The sequence below is a fragment of the Heptranchias perlo genome, chromosome 18 (genome assembly GCF_035084215.1).
Source record: "Heptranchias perlo isolate sHepPer1 chromosome 18, sHepPer1.hap1, whole genome shotgun sequence".
NCBI classification, from domain to species: domain Eukaryota; kingdom Metazoa; phylum Chordata; class Chondrichthyes; order Hexanchiformes; family Hexanchidae; genus Heptranchias; species Heptranchias perlo.
Window position 1 is genome coordinate 55162127 of NC_090342.1, and position 19470 is coordinate 55181596.

The 19470-nt window shown below is 46.0% G+C and overlaps 1 protein-coding gene across 1 annotated transcript in view; it reads right to left on the bottom strand.

Moving 5' to 3' along the window:
- Positions 1-912: 912 nt before the first annotated feature.
- LOC137334882 (transmembrane protein 178B) overlaps positions 913-19470 on the bottom strand; it is a 485015-nt gene continuing 466457 nt past the window's right edge. Inside the window, exon 4 of the mRNA XM_067999938.1 lies at positions 913-1592. Coding sequence (XP_067856039.1) covers positions 1342-1592 — 251 coding nt within the window. The 3' untranslated portion in view covers positions 913-1341. The remainder of the gene's footprint in view (positions 1593-19470) is intronic.

Consider the following 19470-nt stretch of genomic DNA (forward strand, 5'->3'; position numbering starts at 1 on the left):
GGGTATACAAGGTACCTGGTCAGAGTCGCTGCTTTTCCCATGGCTCTCTCCTCCTTTAAGATGCTCCTTAAAACCCACCTCTTTAACAAGCTTCTAATCACCCCTCCTAATATCTCCTTCTTTGGTTCAGTGTCTTATTACGCTGCTATGAAGCACCTTGGGACATTTTCTTACCTGAAAGGCGCTATATAAATGCAAGTTGCTTTTTTCTCTAGAATTGAGAAGGCTGAGGGGTGACCTAATAGAGGTCTTTAAGATTATGTAATGGTCTGATAGGGGAGATACAGAGAAATGTTTCCACTTGAGGGGGAGATCAAAACTCAGGGCCATAAATATAAGATAGTCACTAACAAATCCAATAAGGAATTCAGGAGAAACTTTACCCAGAGAATATGGAAAGCCCTACCACAAGGAGTAGTTGAGGCTAAAAGTACTGATGAATTTAAGGAGATGTTAGATAAACACATGAGGGAGAAAGGAATCGATGGTTATGTTGATAGGGTGAGATGAAGAGTGGTGGGAGGAGGCTCGTGTAAAGCATAAACACAGACCTGTTGGGCAGAATGGCCTGTTTCTGTGCAGTAAATACTATGTAATTCTATGTAATCGAGATTAAAGTAAAATTCAACTGCATGACAAAACGAGCACCTTATCTTGCCAAGCGCAATACTGCCAAACTGGGCAAGGTATCAAAGGTGTGCCAGCCTCTATGAACCATAACCACACCCAATCACCACCTCTGAACACTTGGGAGGAGGGGAGGAATTTAATTTTACAAAGAGTGAAGAACATTACCACGTTACCAAGGCAGAATTCAGCCCCTGTTCAAATTTAGATTCCAGTACAGTTTATTTCCGCAGGGAAGAAAAAAAATTACAGTTTCACAAGATACACTGATCATAAAACACACACACGCACACACACACGCACACACACACACACCCACACACACACACAAGTCAGTATGAAAATGATCCGTGAAAATACTCCCGACACACAGAGTTCTGGGTTTTAATGAAGGAGATTTCTGTACACTACAGCAGGTAAATTGGGACATATCCACCATGATGAACTTGACTAATCAAACCTATTCATCGGCACAACCAAGATGTCGGAGTGTTGATCATCTCCATTGAATGCAACAGTATAGATACAGCATATACATAGAGTTCTTCTTCATTCAAAGAAATAAGACTAACATATAAGTCAAGAATTATACACCGCTCAAGGTTTGCTGTTGGATAATTGCCAGCTTGTGCCATCAAAGGTCCATCAAGCCAGGCACTGAGCGAGCAAGACCCTTGGCGTGGTCCACCTCTGAACTAGCCGCGTCCTTGAGCTTTAGCAGACTGTTCCGTTTTCCGACCTGGATTTAGGGTAGCTCGTCCTGGGGACGGTTTGGACCGAAGGTGCCAGAGTGCAGAAGAATCCAGCGATGAGCGTCAACCCAAGTCCGCCCCAGGCACAGAACATGGACCAGCCGTACCCGTGGCTGATATCGTCGGGAAGACCGTACAGGTATCTGGGGTAGCGGGAGAGTTCAAAGTTAATTCCGGCGACGCAGGTGCACAGTGAAATGATGCAGAACGTCCCTGCGAAAAGAGACAAGCATTCTGTTAAAACCACAAATTAGCAGCTGAGGTAAACAAAAATGCAGATACACGCAACAGAACACTCTGGAAACAGGTCACTTAGTATTGAGCGTTGACCTGGTATGGTAACCTTTCATTCAGCAGGTTCCGATGAATGGTCCCACCCAAATAATAATCTCTTTCCTTGTCAGTTGTCATGCTTGGTTTCCGATCTTACTTCCCACTACACTGCCCTCCTCCCTTGCCTCTTGTCTCTTGGTGGAACATGGTACCAGGGGAAGTGGGTGGGGAGGAGGCTGGGAGCCCTGGGACACCTCACCCAAGAGATCGTTGTCCATGTGGATTGATTAGGGAAAGCCAGCATGGATTTGTTAAAGGCAAATCGTGTTTAACTAACCTGATAGAGTATTTTGATGAGGTAACAGAGAAGGTAGATAAGGGCAATGCAGTTGATGTGGTGTATATGGATTTTCAAAAGGCGTTTGATAAAGTACTGCATGGCAGTAGCAACATGGATACAGAATTGGCTAAGTGATAGGAAACGGAGTAGTGGTAAATGGTTGTTTTTCGGACTGGAGGGAGGTGTACAGTGGTGTTCCCCAGGGGTCTGTGCTGGGACCACTGCCTTTCTTGATATATATTAATGACTTGGACTTGGGTGTACAGGGCACAATTTCAAAATTTGCAGATGACACTAAACTTGGAAGGGTAGTAAACAGTGAGGGGAATAGTGATAGACTTCAAGAGGACATAGACAGGCTGGTGGCATGGGCGGACACGTGGCAGATGAAATTTAACGCAGAAAAATGTGAAGTGATACATTTCGGTAGGAAGAATGAGGAGAGGCAATATAAACTAAAGGGCACAATTCTAAAAGGGGTACAGGACCAGAGAGATCTGGGGGTATATGTGCACAGATTGTTGAAGGTGGCAGGGCAGATGAGAAAGCGGTTAAAAAGCTACGGTATCCTGGACTTCATAAATAGAGGCATAGAGTGCAAAAGTATGGAAGTCATGACTTATAAAACACTGGTTCGGCCACAACTGGAGTATTGTGTCCAGTTCTGAGCACCGCACTTTAGGAAAGCTGTGAAGGCCCTAGAGAGGGTGCAGAATACATTTCCTAGAATGATTCCAGGGATGAGGGACTTTAGTTACATGGATAGACTGGAGAAGCTGGGATTGTTCTCCTTAGAGCAGAGACGGTTGAGAGGAGATTTGATGGAGGTATTCAAAATCATGAAGGGTCTAGACAGAGTAGATAGAGAGAAACTGTTCCCATTGGCAGAAGGGTCAAGAACCAGAGGGCATAGATTTAAGATGATTGACAAAAGACCCAAAAGTGACATGAGGAAAAACTCTTTTATACAGTGAGTGGTTAGGATCTGGAATGCACTGCCTGAGGGGGTGCTGGAGGCAGATTCAATCATGGCCTTCAAAAGGGAACTGGATAAGTACTTGAAAGTAAAAAATTTGCAGGGCTACGGGGATAGGGCAGGGGAGTAGGACTAGCTGGATTGCTCTTGTATAGAGCCGGCGCGGACTCGATGGGCCCAATGGCCTCCTTCAGTGCTGTAACCTTTCTATGATTCTATGATTCTATGGTAGCTAACTCAATCATGAGAGGACATCAAAGGAGAAAATTGGTGAGGATAAAAACACTATAAAAGTCTATTCAATTCCATTTAACTTACACTTTTGGGAGACTGCAAATGGGCTCTCTGCTCTTTTAACCTGTATATGTATTAAAATTTAATCTACGTTGAACCACTGATTTTCACTCACTGCTGTAAGTACTCGAATCATCTCTCTCTCCCTTATCCTCTGCAACAACAGACAAAGATCAGGGTGAGCTGCAGCTGCCTTTATTCCCTGGCTCCCAGGCCTTATTGTTCATTGGCACCAGTACATTATAGCAAGAATCACACATTAGACAGAAAGAACGAACTTGCATTTATATAATCCATTTCATGCCTCAAGCACTTCACAGCCAATAAAGTACTTTTGAAGTGAGTCACTGTTGCAGGTAAACAGGGCAGCCAATTTGTACACAGCAAGGTCCCACAAACAGCAATGTGTTAAATAACCAGACAATCTGTTTGTGATGTTAGTTGAGGGATAAATGTTGACCAGTGTTATACAGTAACACACCTGTACCCATCAGTACTGTACCCCAGTGTTATACAGTAACACACCTGTACCCTCCAGTACTGTACCCCAGTGTTATACAGTGACAGGCCTGTACCCTCCAGTACTGTACCCAGTGTTATACAGTGACAGACCTGTACCCATCAGTACTGTACCCAGTGTTATACAGTGACAGACCTGTACCCATCAGTACTGTACCCCAGTGTTATACAGTGACACACCTGTACCCTCCAGTACTGTACCTCAGTGTTATACAGTGACAGACCTGTACCCTCCAGTACTGTATCCCAGTGTTATACAGTGACAGACCTGTACCCATCAGTACTGTACCCAGTGTTATACAGTGACAGACCTGTACCCACCAGTACTGTACCCAGTGTTATACAGTGACAGGCCTGTACCCATCAGTACTGTACCCAGTGTTATACAGTGACAGGCCTGTACCCTCCAGTACTGTACCCGTGTTATACAGTGACAGGCCTGTACCCTCCAGTGCTGTATCCCAGTGTTATACAGTGACACACCTGTACCCTCCAGTACTGTAGCCCAGTGTTATACAGTGACAGGCCTGTACCCACCAGTACTGTACCCCAGTGTTATACAGTAACACAACTGTACCCTCCAGTACTGTACCCCAGTGTTATACAGTGACAGACCTGTACCCACCAGTACTGGAGCCCAGTGTTATACAGCGACACACCTGTACCCTCCAGTACTGTACCCCAGTGATATACAGTAACACACCTGTACCCACCAGTACTGTACCCCAGTGATATACAGTAACACACCTGTTCCCCCCAGTTCTGTACCCCAGTGATATATAGCTCACAATGCTCTCTGTTGGCACACCCTGAGTTTGGACGTTCAAACTACTGTACTGCTCCGTGTTTTTCTCAGTTCAAGTGGACACAGTCTGTAAATGACGTTCATCTTAAACTCTATTTGGCTGAAATCTAAGTAACAGCACTGGTTTGTACTCTACAATATTCCACACCATTGTGTAAAAAGCTGAGTATGGCCCAGAACGCTGAACATAGGAGTGATTGTTTAACACTCACCTTGAGTAGATACTTAAAAGGAATAGACAAGGGAATAAGCTGTGGTGCCACCGCAAACTCATGCAGAGTTGTAATGTTGATGGTATGAGTGTTTAGGGTGGTTTGAAGTGGGCTATTTCAGGTGGGCTGTTTGCATAGACTGCCCTCTGGTTCACACACACTCATTCACAAGGGAGGGGAGGGATTGTTAAATTATACACTTGAAGTAAATTTCACTCATTACGCACTTGACAGAATAGGTTGGTAAATGGATGGCATTTGAACGTAATAAAATGTTTAATGGGCACACACTTAAATAGCTTTCGTTTTAAAATGCCACCACAGACTTTAAAGTGGCGTGCTCTGAATTACAAACTGTAAATCGGTCAGAGGAAGCTCAGGTAATATGAAGCAGCTTTCTTGTCCCAAAATGGAAGAGGTTCGGGAGGGGCTTTGATTAGATCAATAATTGTGCACATCTTCAGCATTCCAGTTGTAGTGACCAGCGCAGTACGATGGAGGCTGGGTGACCCTGGCCTATGGCCTGAATAGATGCCTTTCACTTCTGCTATGAATGTTGGGATATCCCTGACTCCATTGCGGCTGCTTCTGCAACTTATATTTGCAAAGCACAGAGCCAGTTGGCTTGAGGCAAGAGAAAGAAAAGATACAGGGAACAAAGGATAAGAGGAAAGAGGAAGTGGAACATATTATTCCCTTGAGGAATAAAACTTCCATGGGAAAACTGATCCATCTGTGGCTAACTAGAGAAGTTAAGGATAGTATTACATCAAAAGAAGAGGCTTACAATGTTGCCAAAAAGAGTAGTAAGCTTGAGGATTGGGAGGGGTTTTAGAAACCAGGAAAGGATGACCAAGAAATTGATAAAAAGGGAGGAAATTGAATATGACATTAAACTAGCAAGAAATATAAAAACAGATTGTAAGAGTTTCTACAACTATGTAAAAAGGAAGAGAGTAGCAAAAATAAACGTGGGTCCCTTAGAGGCTGAGATGGAAGAAGTTATAATGGGGAATAAAGAAATGACAGAGACATTAAACAAATATTTTGTATCTGTCTTCACAGTAGAAGACACAGAAAACATACTGGAAATAGTGGGGCACCAAAGGTCTAATGAGAGTGAGGAACTTAAAGTAATTAAGATTAGTAAAGAAAAAGTACTGGAGAAATTAATGGGACTAAAAGCCGACAAATCCCCTGGACCTGTTGGCCTACATCCTAGGGTTTTAAAAGAGGTGGCTGCAGAGATAGTGGATGCACTGGTTTTGACCTTGCAGAATTCCCTAGATTCTAGAACGGTCCCCGTGGATTGGAAGGTAGCAAATGTAACCCCGCTATTCAAGCAAGGAAGGAGAGAGAAAACAGGGAACTACAGGCCAGTTAGCCTGACAACAGTAGTAGGGAAAATGCTGGAATCCCATTATTAAGGACGTGGTAACAGGGCACTTAGAAAATCGTAATATAATTAGCCAGAGTCAACATGGTTTTATGAAAGGGAAATTCTGTTTGACAAATCTATTGAGTTTTTTTGAGGGTGTAACTAGCAGGGTAGATAAAGGGGAACCAGCGGATATAGTATATTTGGATTTTCAAAAGGCATTCGATAAAGTGCCACGTAAAAGGTTGTTACACAAGATTAGGGCTCATGGGATTGGAGTTAACATATTAGCATGGATTGAACATAAGAACATAAGAAATAGGAGCAGGAGTAGGCCAATCGGCCCCTTGAGCCTGCTCCGCCATTCAATAAGATCATGGCTGAAGCTTGGTTAACAGACAGAAAACAGAGAGTAGGAATAATCGGGTCATTTTCAAGTTGGCAGGTTATAACTAGTGGGGTGCCGCAAGGATCGGTGCTTGGGCCTCAGCTATTTACAATCTATAGCAATGACTTAGATGAAGGAACCGAGTGTGATATATCCAAGTTTGCTGATGATGCAAAGCTAGGTGGGAAGGTAAACTGTGAGGAGGACACAAAAAGTCTGCAAAGGGTTGGTGAGTGGGCGAGAAGGTGGCAGATGGAGTATAATGTGGTGAAATGTGAAATTATTCACTTTGGTAGGAAGAAGAGAAAAGCAGAATATTTTTTAAAAGGTGAGAGACTAAGAAATGTTGGTATTCAGAGGGATTTGGGTGTCCTTGTACATGAATCACAGAAAGTTAACATGCAGATACAGCAAGCAATTAGGAAGGCAATTGGTAACCTCCTTTATTGCAAGGGGGTTGGAATATAAAAGTAAGGAAGTCTTGCTGCAATTGTACAGGGCTTTGATGAGATCACACCTGGACTACTGTGTACAGTTTTGGTCTCCTTACCTAAGGAAGGATATACTTGCCTTAGAGGGGGTGCAACGAAGGTTCACTAGATTGATTCCTGAGATGAGAGGGTTGTCCTGTGAGCAGAGATTGAGTAGAATGGGCCTATATTCTCGAGTTTAGAAGAATGACAGGTGATCTCATTGAAACGTATAAAATTCTTAGAGGGCTTGACAGGGTAGATGCTGAGAGGCTGCTTCCCCCGGCTGGAGAGTCTAGAACTAGGAGGCATAGTCTTAAGATAAGGGGTTGGCCATTTAGAACCGAGATGAGGAAAAATGTCTTCACTCATTTACAAAGGGTTGTAAATTTTTGGAATTCTCTACTCGGGGGCTGTGGACGCTCAGTCGTTGAGTATATTCAAGACTGAGATCGATAGATTTTTGGACACTGAGGGAATCAAGGGATATGGGGATTGGGCAGGAAAGTGGAGTTGAGGTAGAAGATCAGCCATGATCTTATTGAATGGCAAAGCAGGCTCGAGGGGCCATACAGCCTACTCCTGCTCCTATTTCTTATGTTCTTATGTAACTTAGACCTCTTCTCCAACCCTCATGACAGGCTCAGTCAGTAGCACTCTTACATCTGAGCCAGAAGATTGTGGCTTCAAGTCCTACTCCAGAACATGAGCTCCTGATCTAGGATGACAATTTACTGCTCTACTGAGGAAGTGCTGCACTGTTGGAGGTGCCATCTTTCAGATGAGATGTTAAACCAAGGCCCTGTCTGCCATCTCAGGTGGACACAAAAGATCCTACAGTTCTATTTGAAGGAGAGCTGAAGAGTTCTTCCTGGTGTCCTGGCCAATATGGTTTTGGACTGGAGTCACATATCGGCCAGACCGGGTAAGGATGGCAACTTTCCTTCCCTAAAGGGCATTAATGAACCAGTTGGGTTTTTATGACAATCGGGCAATTTTACTGGTGCCAGATCTTTTTAAAAACTGACGTCAAATTCTCAAACTGCCATAATGGGATTTGAACTCACGTTCTCTGGATTATAATTCCAGGCCTCAGTGTTACTAGTCCAGCATCATAACCACTACACGACCAATGCAAAGTCTGGATTTTGGTCCCAATGAATGATGCAGGAGGTGTCCCCTGGATTATCATGGGGAACAAGCAATGATCCATCTCCCCCAACCACAGCACCAGAGCTCAACTCTCCACTAACAGGGATAAGATGCAGATCCCCTCATGCCTCCTTTCATTGATTTGCCTTGTTAGGGCATGAGAAGTCACCGCAGTACGATTTAACTAGGGTCTTAATTGTTTGAATAGTTTTGTTTAAGTTCTTAACATCTACTTTACAACAGATCTGCTGTTGAAAAGAAACAAACGTAACAAAGAAGCACAGAGCAGATCAATGACACAATATTTCAAGGGGCAACTTCAGTTATAAAACAGCTTGCCGAGCAGGAGGACTGACCCTTTGCCCATTGGTTGTCCCAGGTACACTGATAGGAAGATCTGAGAGGAGAAATGGAAAAAGAGGCAATGTGCCCATCGAAGGGAACAAGTCCGTCATCCACTCCAAGCAAAGGTCCAGGGATGTGAACAGGTTCATGTGCCACGTCAGTGAAGGCCTTCTGAAGGGGATCATAGAAGCTGGAGTGCTCAGGTAGAAGATGGGATTAGAACAGGGGTATCTAAACTATTGCCCACAGTCTGGGTGTTGCCTGCAAGTTCAGATCATCTGACCTGCAAAATTCCTGTTCCTCTATTGAACTATTTCAGTTGTATTTTCCGTTATAAGGCTGGTAAATTGGAAAATGTTGTGATGGGGGGTGGGGACGGGCAGTGGAAAGACTGTTGTGTCATCGATGGAAACCCATCAATGAGAGAACGTTGTTTCCATTGCTCTTCATTCCCCCCGTTCAGGAAGTGACATTTTTCAATCCACCAGTCTTGTGCCAACGAATCCAAACCTGTAAAACAAACGGAAAGTCCAGGAGCTGCGTGACAAGAGCTGAGTGACAGCTTATGGAAGTCAAATCACAGAGTTTCTGCCTGAAGGGAATATAAACAAGATGCAAAGAACCAAAATGGTGTGAAGAGGGTAAGACGGCCTAGGCCATCCTAAACAGATTTCGAATTTACAGCTTTCTATATGTGAGATTCACGATTAGCAGCTGAGTGGCCCAACAAGAGAAACAAGTTTGGATACCTCTGAGTTAGGACAATGATTCATAGAATCACAGAGTCTACACCGCAGGGGGGAGGCCACTCGGCCCATCGCACTTGTGCTAGCTTTTCGACTGGAGCTCTCTAATCCCATTTCCCTGTCCTTTCCCCATACCCCTTTTACATTCTTCATTTTGAAATTCTAACCCAATTTCCTTTTAAATTATGTCAATAGCCACCTGTGGGAAAACATCCCCTGCTCTAATAACCCTCTGTGTGAAAACATTAGTTCTAACTTGCTCCCTCGTTCTTCTAGTGATAATCCTCAGTCTGTGGCCCTTTGTTGCCAATCTACCAGACAGTGAAAGCAATCTTTTACTATTTGCCCTCTATTTGCCCTTTCAAAACCTTTTGCAATTTCAAAATCCTCTATTACATACTCCTCCCCACCCCACTTATGCTTCTCTGTTCCAAGGTAAAAAATTCCAATCTTTTGAACCTTCCTTTTATAACTCTAACCTCTCATTCCTGGTCTCATTCTCATGAATCTTCACTGTTTCCTGAAATAATGGAGAACCCAGAGCTGCACACAATATCCTGATTGTGTCCTGCTTAACCAGTGTTTTGTACTAATTCATCACTTCCTTGCTTTTACATTCATTGCCCCAATAAAACTTGGAGCCCTATTTTATTGTATTTGCAAGGATCTATATATCTGCACCCTAAGATCTCCAATAAAGTCCCATACCATTTAAACTAGACAGCCTTTCAGTGCCCTGTTTTTCCCAAAATTAACTCATTCACATTTCTCTACACTGAATTGCATCCGACACCTATCTACCATCCCTAACCCATCTATTTCCCACTATCTACCATCCCTAACCCATCTATTTCCCACTATCTACCATCCCTAACACATCTATTTCCCACTATCTACCATCCCTAACCCATCTATTTCCCACTATCTACCATCCCTAACACATCTATTTCCCACTATCTACCATCCCTAACCCATCTATTTCCCACTATCTACCATCCCTAACCCATCTATTTCCCACTATCTACCATCCCTAACCCATCTATTTCCCACTATCTACCATCCCTAACCCATCTATTTCCCACTATCTACCATCCCTAACCCATCTATTTCCCACTATCTACCATCCCTAACCCATCTATTTCCCACTATCTACCATCCCTAACACATCTATTTCCCACTATCTACCATCCCTAACCCATCTATTTCCCACTATCTACCATCCCTAACACATCTATTTCCCACTATCTACCATCCCTAACCCATCTATTTCCCACTATCTACCATCCCTAACCCATCTATTTCCCACTATCTACCATCCCTAACCCATCTATTTCCCACTATCTTCCATCCCTAACCCATCTATTTACCACTATCTGCCATCCCTAACCCATCTATTTACCACTATCTGCTATCCCTAACCCATCTATTTCCCACTATCTTCCATCCCTAACCCATCTATTTCCCACTATCTACCATCCCTAACCCATCTATTTCCCACTATCTTCCATCCCTAACCCATCTATTTCCCACTATCTGCTATCCCTAACCCATCTATTTCCCACTATCTACCATCCCTAACCCATCTATTTCCCACTATCTGCTATCCCTAACCCATCTATTTCCCACTATCTACCATCCCTAACCCATCTATTTCCCACTATCTACCATCCCTAACCCATCTATTTCCCACTATCTGCTATCCCTAACCCATCTATTTCCCACTATCTGCTATCCCTAACCCATCTATTTCCCACTATCTGCCATCCCTAACCCATCTATTTCCCACTATCTACCATCCCTAACCCATCTATTTCCCACTATCTGCTATCCCTAACCCATCTATTTCCCACTATCTACCATCCCTAACCCATCTATTTCCCACTATCTACCATCCCTAACCCATCTATTTCCCACTATCTACCATCCCTAACCCATCTATTTCCCACTATCTTCCATCCCTAACCCATCTATTTCCCACTATCTGCTATCCCTAACCCATCTATTTCCCACTATCTACCATCCCTAACCCATCTATTTCCCACTATCTACCATCCCTAACCCATCTATTTCCCACTATCTACCATCCCTAACCCATCTATTTCCCACTATCTACCATCCCTAACCCATCTATTTCCCACTATCTACCATCCCTAACCCATCTATTTCCCACTATCTTCCATCCCTAACCCATCTATTTCCCACTATCTACCATCCCTAACCCATCTATTTCCCACTATCTACCATCCCTAACCCATCTATTTCCCACTATCTACCATCCCTAACCCATCTATTTCCCACTATCTTCCATCCCTAACCCATCTATTTCCCACTATCTGCTATCCCTAACCCATCTATTTCCCACTATCTGCTATCCCTAACCCATCTATTTCCCACTATCTTCCATCCCTAACCCATCTATTTCCCACTATCTACCATCCCTAACCCATCTATTTCCCACTATCTTCCATCCCTAACCCATCTATTTCCCACTATCTGCTATCCCTAACCCATCTATTTCCCACTATCTGCTATCCCTAACCCATCTATTTCCCACTATCTTCCATCCCTAACCCATCTATTTCCCACTATCTACCATCCCTAACCCATCTATTTCCCACTATCTTCCATCCCTAACCCATCTATTTCCCACTATCTTCCATCCCTAACCCATCTATTTCCCACTATCTGCTATCCCTAACCCATCTATTTCCCACTATCTGCTATCCCTAACCCATCTATTTCCCACTATCTACCATCCCTAACCCATCTATTTCCCACTATCTGCTATCCCTAACCCATCTATTTCCCACTATCTTCCATCCCTAACCCATCTATTTCCCACTATCTGCTATCCCTAACCCATCTATTTCCCACTATCTGCTATCCCTAACCCATCTATTTCCCACTATCTACCATCCCTAACCCATCTATTTCCCACTATCTGCTATCCCTAACCCATCTATTTCCCACTATCTACCATCCCTAACCCATCTATTTCCCACTATCTGCTATCCCTAACCCATCTATTTCCCACTATCTACCATCCCTAACCCATCTATTTCCCACTATCTGCTATCCCTAACCCATCTATTTCCCACTATCTTCCATCCCTAACCCATCTATTTCCCACTATCTGCTATCCCTAACCCATCTATTTCCCACTATCTACCATCCCTAACCCATCTATTTCCCACTATCTGCTATCCCTAACCCATCTATTTCCCACTATCTACCATCCCTAACCCATCTATTTCCCACTATCTTCCATCCCTAACCCATCTATTTCCCACTATCTGCTATCCCTAACCCATCTATTTCCCACTATCTACCATCCCTAACCCATCTATTTCCCACTATCTGCTATCCCTAACCCATCTATTTCCCACTATCTACCATCCCTAACCCATCTATTTCCCACTATCTACCATCCCTAACCCATCTATTTCCCACTATCTTCCATCCCTAACCCATCTATTTCCCACTATCTGCTATCCCTAACCCATCTATTTCCCACTATCTGCCATCCCTAACCCATCTATTTCCCACTATCTTCCATCCCTAACCCATCTATTTCCCACTATCTACCATCCCTAACCCATCTATTTCCCACTATCTACCATCCCTAACCCATCTATTTCCCACTATCTACCATCCCTAACCCATCTATTTCCCACTATCTACCATCCCTAACCCATCTATTTCCCACTATCTGCTATCCCTAACCCATCTATTTCCCACTATCTACCATCCCTAACCCATCTATTTCCCACTATCTTCCATCCCTAACCCATCTATTTCCCACTATCTACCATCCCTAACCCATCTATTTCCCACTATCTACCATCCCTAACCCATCTATTTCCCACTATCTTCCATCCCTAACCCATCTATTTCCCACTATCTACCATCCCTAACCCATCTATTTCCCACTATCTACCATCCCTAACCCATCTATTTCCCACTATCTTCCATCCCTAACCCATCTATTTCCCACTATCTTCCATCCCTAACCCATCTATTTCCCACTATCTGCCATCCCTAACCCATCTATTTCCCACTATCTTCCATCCCTAACCCATCTATTTCCCACTATCTGCTATCCCTAACCCATCTATTTCCCACTATCTTCCATCCCTAACCCATCTATTTCCCACTATCTGCTATCCCTAACCCATCTATTTCCCACTATCTACCATCCCTAACCCATCTATTTCCCACTATCTGCTATCCCTAACCCATCTATTTCCCACTATCTACCATCCCTAACCCATCTATTTCCCACTATCTACCATCCCTAACCCATCTATTTCCCACTATCTTCCATCCCTAACCCATCTATTTCCCACTATCTGCCATCCCTAACCCATCTATTTCCCACTATCTTCCATCCCTAACCCATCTATTTCCCACTATCTACCATCCCTAACCCATCTATTTCCCACTATCTACCATCCCTAACCCATCTATTTCCCACTATCTACCATCCCTAACCCATCTATTTCCCACTATCTACCATCCCTAACCCATCTATTTCCCACTATCTGCTATCCCTAACCCATCTATTTCCCACTATCTACCATCCCTAACCCATCTATTTCCCACTATCTTCCATCCCTAACCCATCTATTTCCCACTATCTACCATCCCTAACCCATCTATTTCCCACTATCTACCATCCCTAACCCATCTATTTCCCACTATCTACCATCCCTAACCCATCTATTTCCCACTATCTTCCATCCCTAACCCATCTATTTCCCACTATCTTCCATCCCTAACCCATCTATTTCCCACTATCTGCCATCCCTAACCCATCTATTTCCCACTATCTTCCATCCCTAACCCATCTATTTCCCACATTCTGCTATCCCTAACCCATCTATTTCCCACTATCTTCCATCCCTAACCCATCTATTTCCCACTATCTGCTATCCCTAACCCATCTATTTCCCACTATCTACCATCCCTAACCCATCTATTTCCCACTATCTACCATCCCTAACCCATCTATTTCCCACTATCTACCATCCCTAACCCATCTATTTCCCACTATCTTCCATCCCTAACCCATCTATTTCCCACTATCTGCCATCCCTAACCCATCTATTTCCCACTATCTTCCATCCCTAACCCATCTATTTCCCACTATCTGCCATCCCTAACCCATCTATTTCCCACTATCTTCCATCCCTAACCCATCTATTTCCCACTATCTGCTATCCCTAACCCATCTATTTCCCACTATCTTCCATCCCTAACCCATCTATTTCCCACATTCTGCTATCCCTAACCCATCTATTTCCCACTATCTACCATCCCTAACCCATCTATTTCCCACTATCTACCATCCCTAACCCATCTATTTCCCACTATCTTCCATCCCTAACCCATCTATTTCCCACTATCTACCATCCCTAACCCATCTATTTCCCACTATCTACCATCCCTAACCCATCTATTTCCCACTATCTACCATCCCTAACCCATCTATTTCCCACTATCTACCATCCCTAACCCATCTATTTCCCACTATCTGCTATCCCTAACCCATCTATTTCCCACTATCTACCATCCCTAACCCATCTATTTCCCACTATCTTCCATCCCTAACCCATCTATTTCCCACTATCTACCATCCCTAACCCATCTATTTCCCACTATCTACCATCCCTAACCCATCTATTTCCCACTATCTACCATCCCTAACCCATCTATTTCCCACTATCTACCATCCCTAACCCATCTATTTCCCACTATCTGCTATCCCTAACCCATCTATTTCCCACTATCTACCATCCCTAACCCATCTATTTCCCACTATCTGCCATCCCTAACCCATCTATTTCCCACTATCTGCCATCCCTAACCCATCTATTTCCCACTATCTACCATCCCTAACCCATCTATTTCCCACTATCTACCATCCCTAACCCATCTATTTCCCACTATCTGCTATCCCTAACCCATCTATTTCCCACTATCTACCATCCCTAACCCATCTATTTCCCACTATCTACCATCCCTAACCCATCTATTTCCCACTATCTACCATCCCTAACCCATCTATTTCCCACTATCTGCTATCCCTAACCCATCTATTTCCCACTATCTGCTATCCCTAACCCATCTATTTCCCACTATCTTCCTTCCCTAACCCATCTATTTCCCACTATCTACCATCCCTAACCCATCTATTTCCCACTATCTGCTATCCCTAACCCATCTATTTCCCACTATCTACCATCCCTAACCCATCTATTTCCCACTATCTTCCATCCCTAACCCATCTATTTCCCACTATCTGCCACATTCTTCTATACCCATCATGAGCAAACTTCAATGTCATTCCTCTTGTGTCTATGTTCAAACATTTATATAGAAAGGAAACAAGAGAGGTCCCAGCACAGACCCCTTGGGTATATCAATACCACATCCGCCAATTTATTTGCCCCCACTCTTTGCTTAGCCATCCCTTTATCCATAAAACGACATTCCTTTTAATACCATGGGCCTTAATTCTCAATACAAGTCTCTTATGTCGCACCTTATCAAATGCCTTCTGAATACCCTATACTAGTAATCACTGACCAGCTGCAGTTATCCATCCTTGCAGGGAGCCCTCTTGTGGTGGGAAGAAAACGTCCCCTATGATTTTTCTCCCAGGTTACTCACAGGAATGTCCGAGAGGTTAATCTTTAATTCCAGGAGACCCCTTCGCAGAGCAGGAATCAAACCTGGGACCCCTTCATGGTCTGTGCAGCTTAGTTAACCACTAACTTTTACTAACCGAGCTATCGGGGAGGGGGGGGGGGGGCGGGGGGGGCGGGGGGGAGGAGAGGCTGGAGTGAGGGTTTCTCCGCAGCTCCTGTAATGCTCGAGAGCAATCATTTCCGTGCTCCAGCTCTCGACTGCAGTCAATGTTTATACAGCACAGTCTCAGTCCCCTGAGCATTCTCTTTCCACTTAGATTCCTGCCTCTGGCTCTGGTAAGAGATATGCCAGTAAATGCAGCTGTCGTCGCAAGGCTGTCGTCCCCAAAGTCACTGTTTTGCATACACATCAGGCAGGTTCTCGTCAAACATGATCTGTTACCCCTTTGTTTGCCCAGGAGTTGCTAATTCTGCTTCAGTCTGAATCACTCGCCGTTCTGCAGGAAAGCACCGTGTTATCACTCACCACAGATTTTGTTTATTCTGTTTGAAGGTGCCACAGAAAAAGAGAGAAGGAAGGGTTGTAAACAGAGGGGATGGATCGATGGTGAGAAGTGCTTTAGCTCTGAACGCACAGGCTGTCCAACTTCAGACTCATTTCGAGCAACACCACCCATTTAACACTATCCAGGAAAAATTCTTCACTCAGAGGGTTGTGAATCTTTGGAATTCTCTACCCCAGAGGGCTGTGGATGCTCAGTTGTTGAGTATATTCAAGACTGAGATCGATGGATATTTGGACACTAAGGGAATCAAAGGATGTGGGGATCGGACGGGAAAGTGGAGTTGAGATAGAAGGTCAGCTATGATCTGATTGAATGGCGGGGCAGGCTCGAGGGGCTGAATGGCCTACTCCTGCTCCTATTTCTTAAGTTCTTGATCGGCGGCCCATCCATCAGTTTATATATCCCCTCACCCTGGGGAGGGGTCAGCGACAAGACCCCTCTCTGGAGCAATGATGGGCTGTGTTTTATATTGGACCAAACCTATGTAGCTCCTCCCCCTAACATAGTATTGTCCAATAGAAATCGCTGTCAAGGCACAGGCATTGATACAATGACACATTTTATGGGGGAGGGGGAGGGAGAGGAGAGTTGGAGGGGAGGGAGAAGGAGGGGAGAGGGAGAGGAGAAGGTGAGGTGAGGGGAGGGGGAGTGGGAGGGGAGGGGAGGGGATGGAAGGTGAGGGGAGGGAGGGAGAAGAGGAAGGGAAGGGTGGAAGGGAGGGGAGGGAGGAGGAGGAGATAAGGGAGGGAAGGGAAGGAGAGGGGGAGCGGGAGGGTTGGAGGGGAGGGGAAGGGATGGGGAGGGGAGTGGAGTGGAGGGAGAGGGAGAGGAAAGGGGTAGGGAGGAGGAGGTGAGGTTGGAGGGGAGGGATGGGAAGGGAGGGCATAAAGGGAGGGGAGGTGGAGGGTAGGGGAGGAGAGAGAGGGGGAGGGCTGAAGGGGAGGGGAGAGGGCGAGGGGAGGAGGCGAGGGGTGGGTCGAGGGGAGGGGAGGGGGTGGGAAGAGGAGAGGGAGGGGGAAGGGGAGGGGCGGGGTAGGGGAGGGGAGGGAGGGGGCAGGGCAGGGAAGGGGAGGGAGTGAGGGCGGCGAGGAGAAGGGGCATGGAGGGAGGGTAGGGAGGCGAAGAGGAGGAGAGGAGGAGGGGAGGGGAGGGTAGGGGAGAGGAGGGAAGGGTGGGGAGGGGGAGTGGATGGGAGGCGGAGGGGAGGGGAGGAGAGGGGGGAGGGTTGAAGGGAAGGGGAGGGGTGAGGGGTGGGGCGAGGGGAGGGGGTGGGAAGAGGAGAGGGAGGGGGAGTGGTGGGGATGGATGGGGAGAGGAAGGGAGGGAGGGCAGGGAGCGGAGGGGAGGGAGGGGGGCGGCAGAGGAGGGGAGGGAGGGGATAGAGGAGTGGAGGGGAGGGGGATGGGGAGGGGAGGGAGGGGGAGGAGAGGGGATGGGGAGGGGAGGGAGGGTAGGGGAGGGAGAAAGGGAGGGAGGGGGAGGGTAGGGGGATGGGGAGGGGAGGGGAGGGAGGGGGAGGGGAGGCAGAGGGGATGGGATGGAGGGGGGAGGGAGGTGAGTGGGTAGGGGAGGAGGAGGAGAGGAGGAAGGGAGGGGAGGGAAGGTGAGGGGGAGCGAAGGGGTTGGGGGGACTGGATTGGAGGGAAAGGGAGGGGGAGGGGAGGGGAGGGAAGGGGTGGGGGGAGGGGAGGGGAGGGGAAGGGTGGGGGGAGTGGGGGGAGTGGAGGGGAAGGGGAGGCGGGGGGAGGGAACAGGAGGGGCAGTGCCGGCTCTCCCATCAGGCAAAACCTGCTGGGAGTTGGATCCTGGGCCAGAAGAGGCCCGGCAGATAAGCATTAAAGTTATATTTTAGGTTTCCTTGTGGGCCATGAGGGGCAGGGTTGCTCCTCCGGGCCTCACAAGGAAGCCTTGGGCCTCCCATGCACTGGGTTCCCCCCCCTCCCGATCACCCCATCAGGCTTCTCCTCCCTCCTGATCCCTTCTAACAACCTCCACCCCTCCCGATTCTTCCACAGGTCCCCCCACCCCAAACACTGACTGCCCTGGACTGTTCCCATGGTTCCCTGGCCGCAGCCTCCTGCAGATCAGCTGCCCATTATAGAAACAGCCCGAGTTTCATGTCCATCGAGTGATGCCAGTTTTACACCTGGTCCGGAAGTTGAAAATCAGTGCCAATGTTTCGTCATTGGAAATACAATTTAGAATAGTGCCGGGGATGGGGGACTTCAGTTATGTGGAGAGACTGGAGAAGCTGGGATTGTTCTCCTTAGAACTGAGAAGGTTAAGGGGAGATTTGATCGAGGTGTTCAAAATCATGAGGTGTTTTGATAGAGTAAATAAGGAGAAACTGTTTCTAGTGACAGAAGGGTCGGTAACCAGAGGACACAGATTTAAAATAATTGGCGAAAGAACCAGAGGCGACATGAGGGAAAAAATGTTAACGCAGTGAGTTGTAATGATCTGGAATGCACTGCCTGAAAGGGTGGGGGAAGTAGATTCAATAATAACTTTCAAAAGGAATTCGATAAATATGTGAAAGGGGAAATTTTGCGAGGGAGTGGAACTAATTGGATAGGTCTTCCAAAGAGCCGGCACAGGCACGATGGGCAGAATGGCCTCCTTCTGTGCTGTATCATACTATGATTCTAATTTAATATCTTATTTAGCATTATTAATCATGACAGCAACATCTGATCTAATGGCAGATCATCAGCACTGCACTTTTATCTTTGTTACACCTTGCACTGTGTGGCGCCCAAATAACTCAGTGAGTTCACCCAATGAGTGTCTGAGCCATACAGAGCAGGACGTGGCAAGGCTCGATCCCCAGTCTGTGCAGAGGTAGCTGGTCTCAACTGGGGTCAATGCGGCTCTAGTTAACTTCAGTGGCCCTGGGTTAGAGGGGGTGGGGGGGAAATCTGCCAGGGACCCTGACCCTTGCACCTTCTGGGGAGTTGGATCACTAAGGGTTGGTCTC